General features: G+C 41.1%; 1 protein-coding gene across 1 annotated transcript; it reads left to right on the forward strand.

Moving 5' to 3' along the window:
* Nucleotides 1-1,742: 1,742 nt before the first annotated feature.
* On the forward strand, nt 1,743-14,548 carry dipk1b (divergent protein kinase domain 1B). Its single transcript, XM_033646064.2, has 5 exons — nt 1,743-2,439; nt 4,693-4,827; nt 9,837-9,944; nt 12,835-13,011; nt 13,096-14,548. The coding sequence occupies exons 1-5, from the start codon at nt 2,374-2,376 to the stop codon at nt 13,906-13,908; spliced, it is 1,299 nt and encodes a 432-aa protein (XP_033501955.1). The 5' UTR covers nt 1,743-2,373; the 3' UTR covers nt 13,909-14,548.
* Nucleotides 14,549-16,335: the final 1,787 nt, after the last annotated feature.

Below are 16,335 nucleotides of genomic sequence, written 5' to 3' on the forward strand. Positions count from 1 at the left end.
TATATTAGTTCACCGCATGGACCGTTCAATCTGGCAACAACTGCAGCCGGCTCAAACGTGATTGGTCAATATCACGCGGACTACAAACAGCCTACAACCGGAAACCAGGGCTCTTCCGCTCTTCTTCCTGAGGCAAGATCTCTGGGGTTTGCCTACAGACTCTACATTCACTGAACGTAGAGTCTGTATATAGAGACTAGGGAAGTCTTGTTGAGATAGAGATCTCATTTTCAAGAGAGACCTGAGTACAGAAATAATGACATAAAACAACCCATTTTAAAAAGTACAAAATATGTTTAATATAATATAATACAATACAATACAATGCAGTACAATATGGTATAATATAAGGGACCAGAGTATCAGGCTTCAAAGCACACTGCAATTTGTTCGAGGTGTGAAGTGCAAAGAATCGACAAGCTATCTTTCCAACACTTTCTCACTCTGACCTCGTCACATATTGACGTTTGGTCATGGGCTTTCCGCGTCCACACACAGCGTGCAAGGTACCCTGGGTGTGTTGGTTGTTGATGTTCGGGGACACCGTGTCAAGTTCTGCCTGTTACATGCATCATCTTCTTTCAAAATACACGTATGTTTTCACAGGAAATTAGCCATTTACATTTTAATTTTTTAAATTTAATTTTATATACTTTATTAATTGCTCTGTTTGTCAGTTACACACAGGTCCAAACACACATGCACAAACTGGACCTATATATGCAGTAAGTGGAGAGATGTCAGAGTGGGCTGCCCATGACAGGCGCTCTCTGAATATGAGTGGTTGGGGGATTCGGTGCTTTGCTCAGGGGCAAGTCAGCAGTGCCCAGGAGGTGAACTGGCACCTCTCCAGCCACCAGTCCACGCTCTATATTTTGGTCCGGATGGGGACTTGAACAGGTGACCTTCCGGTTCCCAACCCAAGTCCCTATGGACTGAGCTACTGCTGCGTACAGTTCCTTTCAAAATAAATGCACTACATTGGTAGAACACTGTGAATGAAACACACATGGTTGGGTTTAGGCAGCAAAAGCATGTGGTTAGGTGTAAGAAAACGGGACAGGGTTTGGCTTTAGAATTTTACAGGACACAAACATGGCTCTCTCAGGTGAATGTCAGACACATCCACCACCCCTCCTCCCTGCCCCAGTTGGACTTTTGCTGCATTAACTTTCGTCCTTGTCCCACCATGTTTCCCCCTGCCTGGCGCCATTAAACTATAGCAGCAACCAGCCGCGTGTCATGCCAACATTAAAGGACACCTTTTTATTGGTTTCTGATGCTGCAAGTTCCTGCCCAAGCGCCGGATTTCGACAATTTCGGAGTGAGATGGGGCTCATCTTTCCCAAATTAAGGGTTGAGAGCGCCCTCAAAGAGCTTTCACTATTTTTGATATAAAGTTCAGTCTTTCAGCTAATTTTTGCAGCCAGTTTTAATTCAGTTGTGGCATTAATTACTTGGAAATTAAAAAAAGAATACACATAAAATGAAACTTTTCATCCCAGGCTGTTTGTGGGGCCCTGAGTGATCGTCCCCCCTCTACAGCGCCCCTGGCTTTATGGTCATATTTGCAACTGATTATTTCAGACAACAAATGTAAATAAATATTTTTTTTATCAATATAAAGAGGGGGGTATTCCCCTTTGTCCCCCAAAATATCATAATTACTGTCTTGGTGTCACGTGTTTATCCTTTCCACAGTTCTGACTTTAAGAGGTGAGTGTTACAGCCATGTAGCAGGCTGTGCTGTTGACTTGTGTTGTGTCCTCTCAGGGAGAATGACAGGAAACAGGCGAGATTTATGTCGGCGGTATAAAAACATCTCACAGCTGAGATCCCGCATCTTTGCCTTTAAAGGAGCGCAGTGGTGAGTCGCTGGGAAACAGAGGTTGTGTGCTCATCGGGAGACCCGCTGCTTATTTCTGTGTCACATTTTTGTCCAGTTTAATCTGATGAGATAACAGAAGAAGATGCTTTTATATTAATCGCATATGCTGGTGATGGCGGCTGCGTCCAGAGAGGGAGCTCTTTAATCCAGGGCTGGAGCAGCGGAGATTTTCTGGCCCATATGGAGCTGAAATGTGAAATTGCTCAATTTCAAGGACGCACTCCTGATCATTTCTGTCTCCGGCGGATGATTTGTGTTGAAAAATAGGATCACGACACCATCAGGTCACATCTCTTGTTGTGTCAGCTCCGTGTCGTTGCTGCAGCAGAAGACAAGCTGAGAGAATTATTATGGCTGCTGCGCGTAATAATTAGACGCGGGTTTTGGTTATTTGCGACTCATGGCGTAGGGTTGCCGTAACGATGTGATCAGATAGGGATCCCTGGTTTCTCGCTGTGCTGCCTTCTCCTCCAGAGTCGCTCATAATGCCGAGGGCTGTGCGGAGACTGGTCCATATGGTGCTGTTCTGCCCTCTGTCCAAAGGTCTGCAGGTATGTATGGACAGCATCATTTCAGTCCGCCTTTGTTGCCACTATAGGGTCCACACAGCAAATTACCTGCATGCATGACAAACTACACTAATACAATATAGATCCTGCCCATAAAAATATAGGCTATCAAAGAGAGAATGAAAGAGTGAACCAACAAATGGCTTTCTTTGTGTTGTCCCAAGATCAAGTGGCCAGCTGTTCATTCATTTATTGTGTTGGCCTCAGTGCTGAAAAGTAACTCAGTGCTTTTATCCAGGTGCTCCTTTGTTTGAATGTGTCCATTTCAAGCTACATTATGCCTCCACTTTTACAGGCAGTTATTACTGTGGACCCTCCATTTATTTTAAAGCTGGAGTTACTTCTCAGCATCAGTGGATTACCAAATAGGCCTACAGGGCACAGGCCCTGGGGCCAAGGTGTAAGGAGGCCCCTGGCATTCATTTGCAAAGTGTCTCTCAAATTACCAACCAGGAAGAGACTCAAAAATGACCACAGAGAGACACAAAAACACTAGAAAGAGATGCAAAGGAACTGCAAAGAGACACGGAATAACTACAAAAATTAGCAACATTACCACAATGACACAAAATGACTAAAAAGACAAAATTACCTCAGAGAGAGACAGCGTCACAAAAAGCCGTATAACAACTAAAAGAAGACCAAAGACAACAACAGAAAAAGATGCAAAACCACAAGGAAGTGTGTGTGTGTCTTGCTGCAGTGTAGAAGAGGTAGTGGGGCCATTTGCATATCTGTGCCCAGGGGCCCATTGTCTTATGATGCACTCATGCTTTTCAGATGGTTTTTCATAAAAAACAAGAAGAAATCTAAATAAAATACAGTGCATTTTAGAAATTTAAATCAGTGGTTTCCAGCTTTTTGTAGTTTTTTTTTCCGACCCCTTACAACAACAACAGCAACAACAACAACAACAACAACAACAGAAAATCTGTATCTTTTTGGAGTTTCTCATGTATCATATGCCTAGCAGTTTAACAAGAGGCATTCTTCTTCTAGACTTCTTAGATGATTTCATTTAGAGATAAAATTTGCCAATTTTTCAGCAAAGATTTGAGAAAATTCCAAAACAATAAAATTTGTGTACCAGAGCTTTGTTTTTTCCCCTTCTTTGATATCCCATTTAAAATCACAAACTCCCTTAGATTTATGTACTCTATCTTTTCACCCTCAGGAGGGCTAGCTGACGCCCATGTAAAAAAACACTGGACTATACTTTGTTACAAAAGTGGTTGAAACTAGCTCCATCAGGACCAGCTGTAACACTGAAATACTCTGCATCAGTACTAACAGTATAATGATGGTAATATATCAGACACAGGGGCTATTTTTTGCAGCAGGAGTGCTTTTACTTTTGTATGGAAGTACATTTTGCTGAAGGCTATTTTTTTTTGTTAGAGGGATTTTGAAAGCACGGCTTTTACTTGTAATGGGATATTTTTAACGTGCTGCTACTTTTGTTTAAAGGAACAGTGTGTAAGATTTAGGGGGATTTAGTGGCATCTAACGGTGAGCATTGTGGACTACAACCAACTGAAACCTTTCCCAGTTAGAATTCCTAAAGTGCTCATTGTTCAGGAGGCTTTAACCGGGAGCCAAGTTATCCTCAGAGGTCTCTTCCTCTCTGAAACAGACAGACCAAGTGATTAAAACTGGTAAAATCCATGAAAATCAGTTTCACATTACAAATCAGTGTTTCTCCTACATTGTTTGGAATGTTGCAGATGGGCTGCTGGTCCAGCACTTGCAAATATGTGGTCACCTTTTTTTCCCTGATAACTTAAGATATAGACTTTTAATCTTTACTGTAAGCTGAATTATCCACAGAGGCATCTTCTTCTCCAAAACAACCAGGTGATTTAAATCAGTAAAAACACCAAATCACCAAATAAAATAGTTACACATTAAAAAAACAAAAAAAAAAAGACTTTTGAACATGGCGGAGGACCTGCTCCCTTTGTAGATAAAAGGTTCATTCATTCAGGTCACATAAACACATTTTAAGGTGATTATACACTGAAGAAAACATGCTTATGATATTATTTTCCATTTCTGCCAATATACCCTCCATCAATCCTACACACTGGACCTTTAAGAATGCCTATTTCACCACTACATATCAGATATTTTGGTTTCACCCTGAAGTCAGGTGCACAGCTGGTCTTTAAATCATTGTGGTGAAGGCCAATTTTATGATCAGCTGTCATGTCTCTCTTCTTCTTCTTCCCTCCAAAGAGTCGTCTCCCAGCCATTAAGGTGAAGTACCTTCTCCTGGCATGGCTGGGCATCCTCATCGCCAGCTGGGTCATCTACATGCAGTATGCGTCTTACTCTGAACTCTGCCGTGGGCATGTGTGCCACATGGTCATTGTAAGTATATTCTCTCAGTGCAGTGACAGCCTGTGTCATTACTTTATCAGTGTGATGTTGGTCAGGATGTTGCCAGGAGGCATCATGTTGTCACATTCTGCACATTGGAAGAGAATACAATATCTTCATTGTCAATGTACATGCACAACAAATTGAATGCAAACCCCCAGTGCAAAAATAAGTAATCATCTCTGACAGTAATCATACTTCCTCACTGATTAAATATTATGTTATTGGATTGGTTTATGTGGGACCTTTCACACTGGTATGGTTAGACCTAAATGTAAGATCCATATAACAAGTGCATTACGGGCCAGTATGAGCAAAAATAATTTAGGCGGTACAGATATGATGTTTGTTAAATGTTGTAGAGATGCAGGGGGAAAACCTGTTTGAACAAATTCTAGTCAGTACAGAATGGATTTGTTGTAAGCAAAGAAAAAAGAATGCAATGCTGCATGTTTTATGAGTTTCTGGGTGAAAAACAAACTGGTTTTATATGCTATGGTTATATATACTCACATTGCACATTTTTTAATATTTTTACTATGCTTTGGGTGGATTTGAAACTATCTTATTTATTATTGCTCTAGCTTTGTCACACAACTGCAGATAGTCCTAATGCAGAAACAGAAAAATACAGGCTACATAGAATAAGACAGTAACAAAGGTGTGGACTCAAGCCACATGACTTCCGAGTCGGACTCGAGTCACGAATTGGATGACTTTAGACTCGGCTCGACTTTAGACTCGACTGCAACTTGACTTGGCCTTTAAAACCAATGACTTGTGATTTTACTTGGACTTGAGCCTTTCGACTTGATAAAACTTGATACCTTCCCCCAAGCCCAAAGATTAAATAGTATGTTCTTTAAAAAGTGTGCCACAAATCAATTCAACTCTCCAATTTTCTGAATCAAGTTGCAGGGGAGAACTACGAAGACGTGACGCTGATTGAAAAATGATACCAAAGATATCTGAAGGCAATTGAATCGAACGCAACTGGACTTAGTTTTGTCTTAGAAGACGTTTCACCTCATGAACCTCATCAGTTCATGCTTGTCTGACTAGGCTGGATCTAGTCTGACAAACTGGTGTGGTTGTGGTTGTTCTGTTTCACCAATGTACAAGTCTGGGCATTCCTACATTGGTGAAACAAAACAACCACTAAACAAACGCATGGCCCATCACAGAAAAGCTAACTTGTCAGGGCAAGACTCAGCTGTCTATTTACACCTCAAGGAGAAAGCACACTCCTTTGAAGACAGCAATGTGCACATTTTGGACAGGGAAGACCGATGGTTTGAAAGAGGTGTAAAAGAAGCCATCTATGTGAAACTGGAAAAGTCATCTCTCAGTAGAGGAATAGTCGTTCACAAATTGCCTCATGTGACTCTAACGACTCCAACGACCACTGGTGCAGCAGGAGTTTCAGCAACCGTCGTTGACACACCATTGGAGCACTAACGAACCAGGGACATCATTGGCCTTAAACACCTGGGTTGTTTCCACACCAGTTTGTCAGACTAGTTCCAGCCTAGTCAGACAAGCATGAACTGATGAAGCCTCTTGGATAAGAGGTGAAACGTCTTCTAAGACAAAACCAAGTCCAGTTGCGTTCGATTCAATTGCCTTTGAGATAACCATGACCTGGATAAATGAGAATATCCACAGGCATGATACCAAAGATAATGTCGTTCACATACAAATACTACACGGTGGTTAACAAAAGACAAATTGCAGTATGCAAAGTGTGCAGGTCAAAAATTACACATCAAAACGCAACAACTTCCAACTTTGAAATTGCACAAAGAACAGTAAGTGGAAGCTAATATTGACATAGTTAGCAAGCTAAAGCTTAGCTAACGTTAGCTCACAAGCTTAGTAACTTCTTAACAAACTTGTTTAAACAAATAAATGCAAATTTTAGAAAGCATTTATGATTTGGTAAATTTAATATTGGCATTACATTTGGTGGAGAGCGCATTATGACTTGTTAAGGACTTGAAACTCAAAGTTTAGGACTTGGGACTAGTCATTCTTGACTTGAGACTTGCCTGTCTTGACTTTGGACTTCAACCAAAAGACTTGCGACTTACTTGTGACTTGCAAAACAATGACAAAAATGTACCCGCGGCTGAAGTGAAATGTTTGGACACCTAAATAAATGGCAAGAATTAAAAACAAAGGGAAACATGGCAGGACAACTGGACATGAGAACTGTCTTTTGAAGAAGAGGAGGGACAGCTGGGGGCTGCTTGGGCTGGCCTCTTCCTTCATACATGGCCTTCAACGCTATAGCTTAACTACTTTCCTGCTGTGGCCACCTGTTTGCAGAGCGTATGGCTGTTGAGAACAGAGCAGGCGTTGACATTTAATGAGTCACCAAGGAACAAAATGGCGATTAAGGGGAAAACCACTCAGAGTAATTGATGCACAATGAAAGATCAATGATGTAACCTCATCACAACAAATAACTAGCTCTGCACATCAGTGTGTGAGCCTGTGTACGGTTTGTACAAGTTGTTGTACTCAGTTTTAGACATGTAATAAATACACATTTCATGCCACTAGAATTAGTGCTAATGAGGTTGGATTTTTGTAGGGTGCACAAAGGTTTTTGATTTTCCATTTGCTGCTTTGTATTTTGGTGACATATCAGAAACATGACCCCTCTGAACCGGGAGGAGAAGAGCAGTGTGGTGGTGTGTCAGTAGATATGTGAGGATTTGTGCCAGCTCAGAGGTGCATAGTGCTTGACGGTCATGTTCTGTGCTGTTTTTGTGGCCTCACATAGCAAAGAGGCGTGCACATTGGATGTACGCCATTAGACTACTCCATAATGCCTCAGGGTTTACACAGTGCAAACTACAATGAGTAATCTACATGAGTAAGAACAGTGGTATCATGGGAATACATTCATTTAGCTGACCACACATTTGACATTTATGGAAATACACTTATTCGCTTTATTGCCGGGCGATAGATGAAATGATCACTACTACTGTCACGAACTATGGTTAGCAGTAGGTTAGCTTAGCAGAGCTGAAATTCTGGTGCGTCCTGGCAACATGACGGTGATGACAAGACTCTATAGAGCCACTTTGCCCGGCCAATAAATAGTCGGGCACAGAGCCTGCTGTTAACCCAATGTTTGTTTTTACATGACATGTTAGATTGTGCATTGTCAAGGTGCTGGTAGGCATATTTTGTTACCTTTGGAAAAAGCCAGGCTAACTTCTTCTTCCAGTGTCCAGTCTGTATGCAAAGCTAAGCTAACCGGCTGCTATCATAGCTTCATATTCATCATACAGTGCTGACATGAGACTATGACCACTTTCTTACCAGATTGGCACTATAAGAGACATTTTAAAAAGTTGCTGTCAAAGTAAAAATGGAATGAAAATGCCTATATTGTGAACCTAATTAACAATATTTTTAAAAAAAGTCAGTTTCTTTGTATTATTATAGTAAACTCCAATCATGTTTTCTTCCTGTGAAACAAAGTATGTTTTGTGCTTACATAAGCTAGTACCAAACAATTTCATCCAACAATATCATGACATCCACCCATCAATCAATTTTCAATTTTCAGCTGCACAGAGCTATGATTAAGTTAGCTAGCTAGCAACAGAATGCTACGTAGTTGTGTCTTCATTTCCCCAAAATGCCGTGGTTACAAGCCCCCTGGCTGGAATTTTTTCACTTTGAGGAAATGCTAAATTTGGGGGAAAAAAGGGCCAATTAACTCCCCTGAATATCTATATGGAATATGCTGTTTACATGACCCACATCAAATCCAGGATATTGCCATATTTAGAATAATAGTGAAATACTGGTGTGCATGTAAACATAGTGATTGTTATGACACAGCCAATCAAATTCCTGCCAACGTTATATCCAAGGCCCAAAACATCTTCCAGGTCTGTCACATAATGCCATTGGGCCCAAAAACACTATATCCCATAAACTTACATTGGGAAAGTGACGTCTGTATCAATGCATATCTTACTTTGGAGCATCACAACCCCCGCAAAATGACCTGTTTTACTTTTTGGATTTGATCCATTTGGTCCGATAAGATATAGAAAGTCCAGAGGAGCAGCAAGTTTAAATTATTTTATCCCAAGTTAGCGGAGGGCTAAACTGGAAGTTAGCTGCTTGGCCAGCGAAGTCTCTAGTGCATTTGTTCTATGGGCACAATAATGCAAAAGATGCGGTTAATTTTACACCTGAGAAGTCAAACTTTTTGGCTTTATGCACCACTGAGCAACTTTCAAAGGACTAAACGGGGCCACACTGTATCCAGCTCTGTTTATACATCCATCTATATTCCGCCCGCTTATCCTCACTCGGACATACGTCACCATACCAAATATAGATGCTCTCGAATGCCGTTTCATCTGGACTTTAACAGAAGCAAAGGCTATTAATACCTGAATTTGACTGCTGTACATGTTTTATATCAATAAATAAGACTCCAAATAGGATGTTATTGCTATCCAATACTCTGTGAGTGCATCACTGTGTACCTATTGGATTTTTATCCTTGTAAGCACTCACAAACCTATAATCATCGCATCACATTACAGGAAATCAGATAGCAGTGTATTCAAGTGTGTTGATATTTTAAATGCATTCAGATCCATTGGATCATTCATGTATATTTATAGTCATCTTACTAGCTAAGTTGGTTGCTGACGAAACTCAGTCACAGTGTCTACATCTAGCTTTGCTGGATTTGTATACTAGTTAAATTGCTGACAATGGTAGTGCTACGTACATGCTGTATAAAAGCACCTAAATGAAGCTGTTCTTCAGTGCATACTCTGGTTTTTGACCACATATTATGGACCATAAGCATGCATATTTAAATGAAGAAAGCAGAAATCTTAAAATACTCTTTGTTTAAATGTTGGATTCAGTTTTGCAAGAGGATGAGACACTTGAGGGATCAACCTGAATGTTTCCTCTGTTTAAGGTAGTGCATTTCCTGTTTCCTTTTGCAGTGTGATCACTACAGAAGGGGCATAATATCAGGCTCATCCTGCAAGGCATTGTGTGATCAGAGAACTTTAACCCTGCAGCGCTGCATGTCCACCTCCTCGACACATCAGGTAAAATAAACACACGCGCACACTGAAGAATTTCTGGCTGAATAAAACACTTTCAAACCAGGCACACTTTGCGTTTATGTCAATGATAAGCAGAAGCACAAGCATTTTGCTACATTTTCAAGCTTATAGTTAGGGCTGGCTCAGGCTTGCCCTGTACCAGCCCCTAGTTAGGCTGACTTAGGCCTAGTCTGCCGGAGGACCCCCCTATAATACACCGGGCTCCCTCTCTCTCCCTCTCCCTCTCTCTCTCTCTCTCTCTCTCTCTCTCTCTCTCTCACTCTCATCCTATTACTGCATCTTGCTAACTCGGCCATTCTGGATGTCACTAACTCGGCTTCTTCTCCGGAGCCTTTGTGCTCCACTGTCTCTCAGAATAACTCATACCGCAGCGGTGCCTGGACAGCGTGACGTGTGTGGTTGTGCTGCTGCCGTGGTCCTGCCAGATGCCTCCTGCTGCTGCTGCCATCATTAGTCATTAGTCATACTTCTACTGTTATTATACACATATGACTATTGTCACACAAGTATACTGTCAGATATTAATACATACTTTCAACATATTGTACCACAGTAGCCAGAACTATAACTATAATATTATTACTTTCATTAATGTTGTTGTAAGCTACTGTCATTACCTGCATCTCTCTCTCTCTCTCTCTCTCTCTCTCTCTCTCTCTCTCTCTCTCTGTCTCATTGTGTCATATGGATTACTGTTAATTTATTATGCTGATCTGTTCTGTACGACATCTATTGCACGTCTGTCCGTCCTGGAAGAGGGATCCCTCCTCAGTTGCTCTTCCTGAGGTTTCTACCGTTTTTTTTCCCCGTTAAAGGGGTTTTTTTTGGGGAGTTTTTCCTTATCCGCTGTGAGGGTCTTAAGGACAGAGGGATGTCGTATGCTGTAAAGCCCTGTGAGGCAAATTGTGATTTGTGATATTGGGCTTTATAAATAAAATTGAATTGAATTGAATTGAATTTAGAATATTCAAAACAGTGGCACAGGTTTTATTTATTATTTTAAAACATAACTATACCCTTAAGGCCTTTCAATATCAAAGCAGCATCACCCCCACACATATATTCCTTAAAACAGTTAATATAATGTCAATATGATATTCTCATTTAATTAGGGAATGTTTCTAAAAGAAATGAAGTGCCTCATCCATTTACAGTTTACTTTGAAACAAAGATTTTTGTGTGTTTTCTGCTAATTACAGTGGGATAAATCAGTATGCAACACGTGAAAATTATTATCATTAAACATATTTCCAATGCAGCGATTCACATGAAATTTGGAACAGGCATTGATTTTAACTCCACAAAACTAAAAGTTGTACCATTTCAATCCATAAATAAAGTTATGTGCAATAAAGTGGAATAACACAAGAAAAAAATATTGAACATGCTAACTAAGATGTTTTTAATGCTTGGTGAAGCTTTTTACAATGCCGCCTTCAGGTCGCTTCCAGAAATGAATGTTTCTAATTTCTTCAACATCGCTCGGTGCATTGCAGAAGAACTGCTAGCTCAGCACCTGTTAGCTAACCTGCTAACCAAATTATCCGCAGAGGTGTCCTCTTCTCCTTAATAAGCAAAGCCGGGGATTTAAACTGATAAAAACACTGAATAAAGCAGTTTTACGCTACAAATCAAAAGTTCTCCAATGCTGTTCTGCATGTCAGAGGCACCTGCTAATGTGTGCTCACTTTTTTTTTGTCTGGCAACTTGAGATCCAGACATTCAGGAGGTTTTTATCGGGAGCCAAATTATCTGCAGATAATCAAATCAAACAAACAAACCAGTATAAATAAAGCAGTTTCACATTTAAAAAACAGTGTTTTTTCAAGCTCTCACTGCAGAAGGGCTTCTAACTATAGCGGCCGACACAAAAATGTGAATGGTGTCATCTAGAGCCAGTGTTCAGTTTGTCCATTCTGGGGAAAAAAACATGGCGGTGCAACATAGCAATCTCCATAGACGAGGACTTGCTCCCTGTGCAGACATAAACAGCTCATTGTAAAGTAACAAAAACACAAATTTTCAGGTAATTATACATTAAGGAAAACATACTTATTATATAATATTCCATGTCTGCCAATATATATTCTCCTAAATCCAACACACTGAACTTTTAATCTGTGTAGTTTTATTGAGTTTATAGCAATGTCTGGTCTAAATTTCATGTGAAATGCTGCATTGGAAATATGTTTAGTGAAAAAATGTTGATGTGTTTAATAGTTATATCCCCCACTGTATCATCCTGGAGGAAAACAAAACTCAAGTGTAGGGCTTGTAAAAAAATATAGAGAAAATACATATGTCAGATGTTCGGAACACTGGCAAACTGTTTTGACTACATTTAGAATTAGACGTGTTGTTTCTTAAATAGCGATGATGTGAAGGTGATGAAGAAGTCTCCGATGACACCATCTTGCTTGCATAAAGAAAGGTTTATTACAAGAAGTACAGCATCTATCAAGCATCTAGAATGCTTGAGAGAGAGTTCGAAGCCAATATGAACTGCTCTGAATAACGGCTCAATTTACCCTGCATATATAGGTCGGTTGTTTTGATGAACTTTGAGACAAAATGTGACAAGTGACAGAGAGACAATCTAGATGGAATCCAACCTTTCATCTTACTTATCTATCCTTGACCTGAGCCATAATAAATCTTGACCTGGGCCCCTAACTGATCATATAAGACCCCGGTCATCACATAACATGTGGCACGTCAGATACTACAGACGTGACAGGTTAACTGCATGTTTTACTTCCATCTGAAAAGGTTAGTTTTATGCTCATTTGTATAGCAGCTAATGATACATCAGTGTGAAAAACAATCCTATAGACAGTTCAGCTCTTATTATTGTCACATTTTTTACTCACAGGTGTACAGCGGACTGTGGAAGGAGAGACCTGTTGTGATCAAGTGTGGTATCGAGGACCCAGTGAAGATCGATGGCGCTCCAGACTCTGTACTGCGACAGGAGATGAGCTTATTTGACAAACCCACTCGTGGAACCTCTATGGATGAATTTAAAGAGATGCTGCACAGTTTCCTCAAGGTCCTTTTCAGCAGTTATACCATATAATATATTATAATGTATATAATAATATATATGTCACCGTATAATTTCTCCTTCTTGCAGGCTAACCTTGGTGAGCAGCCATCTTTGAGTACCTTGGTGGACAGGGTCATTACACTTGCTGATGTCAACCAGGATGGCAAAGTGTCTTTAGCAGAGGCCAAGTCCATCTGGGCACTTCTCCAGATCAACGAGTTCCTCCTGATGGTGGCGCTGCAGGAAAAGGAGCACACCCCCAAGCTGCTAGGTTTCTGTGGAGACTTGTATGTGACAGAACGTGTGGGTCACAGCTCCCTCTACAGGATAGAGGTGCCTCATTACCTGCAGGCTCTGGTTCCAGAGGCCTTGAGCTCCAGCCTGAACCACTGGCTGGCACCAGCCTGGCCCCGCAGGGCTCGCATCACCATCGGCCTGCTGGAGTTTGTGGAAGAGGTCTTTCACGGCTCCTATGGAAGTTTCCTCATATGCGATGCCAGTCCTCGCCACGTGGGCTACAATGCAAAGTATGACTGCAAGATGGCCAACCTGCGCAGCGTGGCATCTGAGGCAGTCGTGCGGGGATTTTTGAGGGGACGACGATGTGAGACTAACGCAGACTGTACTTATGGCCGGGACTGCACGGCCACCTGCGATCGACTGGTGAAGCAGTGTAACACTGAGGTTGTACAGCCCAATCTCGCGAAGATGTGTGTACTGTTGCAGGATTTTCTGCTCTTTGGAGCCCCTTCAGACCTCCGTGGGGATCTGGAAAAGCAGCTACGCACCTGTGTGACACTCAGCGGTCTGGCAAGCCAGATGGAGGTGCACCACTCACTAGTCCTTAACAATCTGAAGACATTACTGTGGAAGAAAATTTCTAACACTCAGTACTCTTGAAAAAAGGCTGAGATTACTCGACCTGTTCCTCTGCATAATGAGTGAATTATTATATGAACAGGAGTAGTTTTTGCTTATGAAGCTTTGCCAAATGTTCTAGAGGATGGTGATTATTGATGTATTTCACTCTACACTGACTGTGAATAACAAGAAACTGTGAATATACAATATAAACAGCAGATGGAGGAAACTTTATTTTATTCTTTTGTTTTCCAATGCATTATTTTCAGAAGCACATTCATCTGTTTAGACATAATATTCTCAGGGCACTGCCTATAACTTTATTTGTAAAATAACCTGTGAGTAAACTTAGTTTTTAAAATAGTTTCATAGTATACTCTTTTGACTATCTCAACTGAGGCAGAATGTCAAATTCGACATGGCGTGATAGTTTTTGTACAACTGTAAATATTGGTGGAACTTTGTTGTTTCCTGTGTATAAATGAATCTTCACGTGAAGCAGAAGACACAAATAATGCATATACAGTAGCACTAAAATGTCCCTCCTGTTACTGATCTGATATTGATAATGTATTTAAATCAGCCTGAACAGACTGGAGTTGTAAATGATGATCAGACATGATTAAACATGAATGAACTTCTAATCCATCAATAAAAGGAAATTGGTTCAAACAACTGATTCTCAACTACTCTTGCATTCATCTGAACTGTAGCTGGAGTCAGTGCAGAAGGAGTCAAACATTGGAGAAGTCAGTCAGATGTTCTCTGAGATACTGTGGAAACATAATCAGCTTTACTGACCGAGATGAATGGGTTGATGGATGGATAGGCAAGAAGAACTTATTGTGGTAATTCATTTTGAAAGAATGATTATTTGATTTAGGGCACCAAAACCATCTTGTTTTTAGTTTGCTTTTGCGTCTACAATGACCAGAATAGTTCATTTTCTGTAGCAAGTTGGTATGAAGACTCCCTCTGAATATACTCTTAGATGTTATATACTGAGAAAGGAGCTATTTGTAAGAGAATTTCATATTGCACTTTCACAATAAGGATTGTTTTTTGCTCTGCGCCAGTGACAGCTGTGGCCAGAGACGTTAAAGGGATAGTGCACCCAAAAATGAAAATTCAGCCTTTATTTACTCACCCATATAGTGAGGGAGGCTCAGGTGAAGTTTCAGAGCCCTCACATCCCTTGTGGAGATCCCAGGGGAGAGGAGGTAGCAACACAATTCCACGTAATGGAGGCTGTCGGCGCCCCAGATTCAAACGTCCAAAAACACATATAAAACCAAATAAACAAAATATCTCCATACTGCTCGTCCGTAGTGATCCAAGTGTCCTGAAGCTCCGACATAAAAAGTTGTTTGGAAAAACGTCACTTGAACTCTGTTTTTAGCCTCATTGTAGCCTGTAGCTCTAACTGCTTCTCTGTGCACCCAGCTCATGTGTGTGCGCTTGTGTGAACACACATGGAGGCGGTGCCCATGTCTCACAGTCTTGCGCAAGAACACACACAAGTGAGCCCGGTGCACAGAGAGGCAGTTAGAGCTACAGGCTACAATGAGGCTAAAAACAGAGTTTAAATGACATTTTTCCAAACAACTTTTTATGTCGGGGCTTCAGGACTCTTGGATCACTATGGACGAGCAGTACGGAGATATTTTGTGGTTTCAATTACGTGTTTTTGGACATTTGAATCTGGGGCGCCATCAGCCTCTATTAGGTGGAGTTGTGTTGCTACCCCCTCTCCCCTGGGATCTCCGTGAAGGATGTGAGGACTCTAAAACTTCACCTGAGCCTCCCTCGGCATATGGGTGAGTAAATAATGACTGAATTTTCATTTTTGGGTGCACTATCCCTTTAAGTTTTCGAGTTTTCTCTTGGTCAGTCACATTCTTGTGAATGCGTTATCTTCTGCGGTGGTGCAGTGGTTAGCATTGCTCCCCAAACCTGGGGTTCGAACCAGGAACCCTCCTATGTAGAGTTTCCATGTTCTCCCCGTGTCAGCATGGGTTTTCTGTGGGTACTCCGGCTTCCTCCCACAGTCTTAAGACATGCAGGCTGGGTTCATTGGTGTCTCTAAATTGGCCATAGGTGTGAATGTGAGCATGAATGGTTGCCTGTCTCTATGTGTCAGCCCTGTGATAGTCTGGCGACCTGTCCAGGGTGTACCCTGCCTCTCACCCAGTGTCAGCTGGGATAGGCTCCAGCCCTCCACAACCCTTCAACAGGATAAGGGATTACGTTAAATGAATGAATGAACATATCGGCAAGAGTAATGCAGTGTCAGAGACACTGAATTGTTCATTTAATTAATGTGCAGAGTGAGACTGAAGTTCACCGTACAGTGATATTGAAAAATGAAATATTGATATCATGTTAATAATACACATATGATAATATTGTGTAGCACCTTTTCATTCATTTCGGCTTATTTCCATTCTCACTTTGTCTTCCTCCCCC

The sequence above is a fragment of the Epinephelus lanceolatus genome, chromosome 19, assembly GCF_041903045.1.
Source record: "Epinephelus lanceolatus isolate andai-2023 chromosome 19, ASM4190304v1, whole genome shotgun sequence".
Taxonomy (NCBI): Eukaryota; Metazoa; Chordata; class Actinopteri; order Perciformes; family Serranidae; genus Epinephelus; species Epinephelus lanceolatus.

Excerpts from the sequence above, each read along its gene's own strand:
- dipk1b (XM_033646064.2), top strand. The coding sequence starts at position 2,374 with ATGCCGAGGGCTGTGCGGAGACTGGTCCATATGGTGCTGTTCTGCCCT. Across the intron at positions 2,440-4,692 it reads CTCTGTCCAAAGGTCTGCAG|AGTCGTCTCCCAGCCATTAA; the intron begins GTATGTATGGAC and ends TTCCCTCCAAAG. Across the intron at positions 9,945-12,834 it reads CCACCTCCTCGACACATCAG|GTGTACAGCGGACTGTGGAA; the intron begins GTAAAATAAACA and ends TTTTACTCACAG.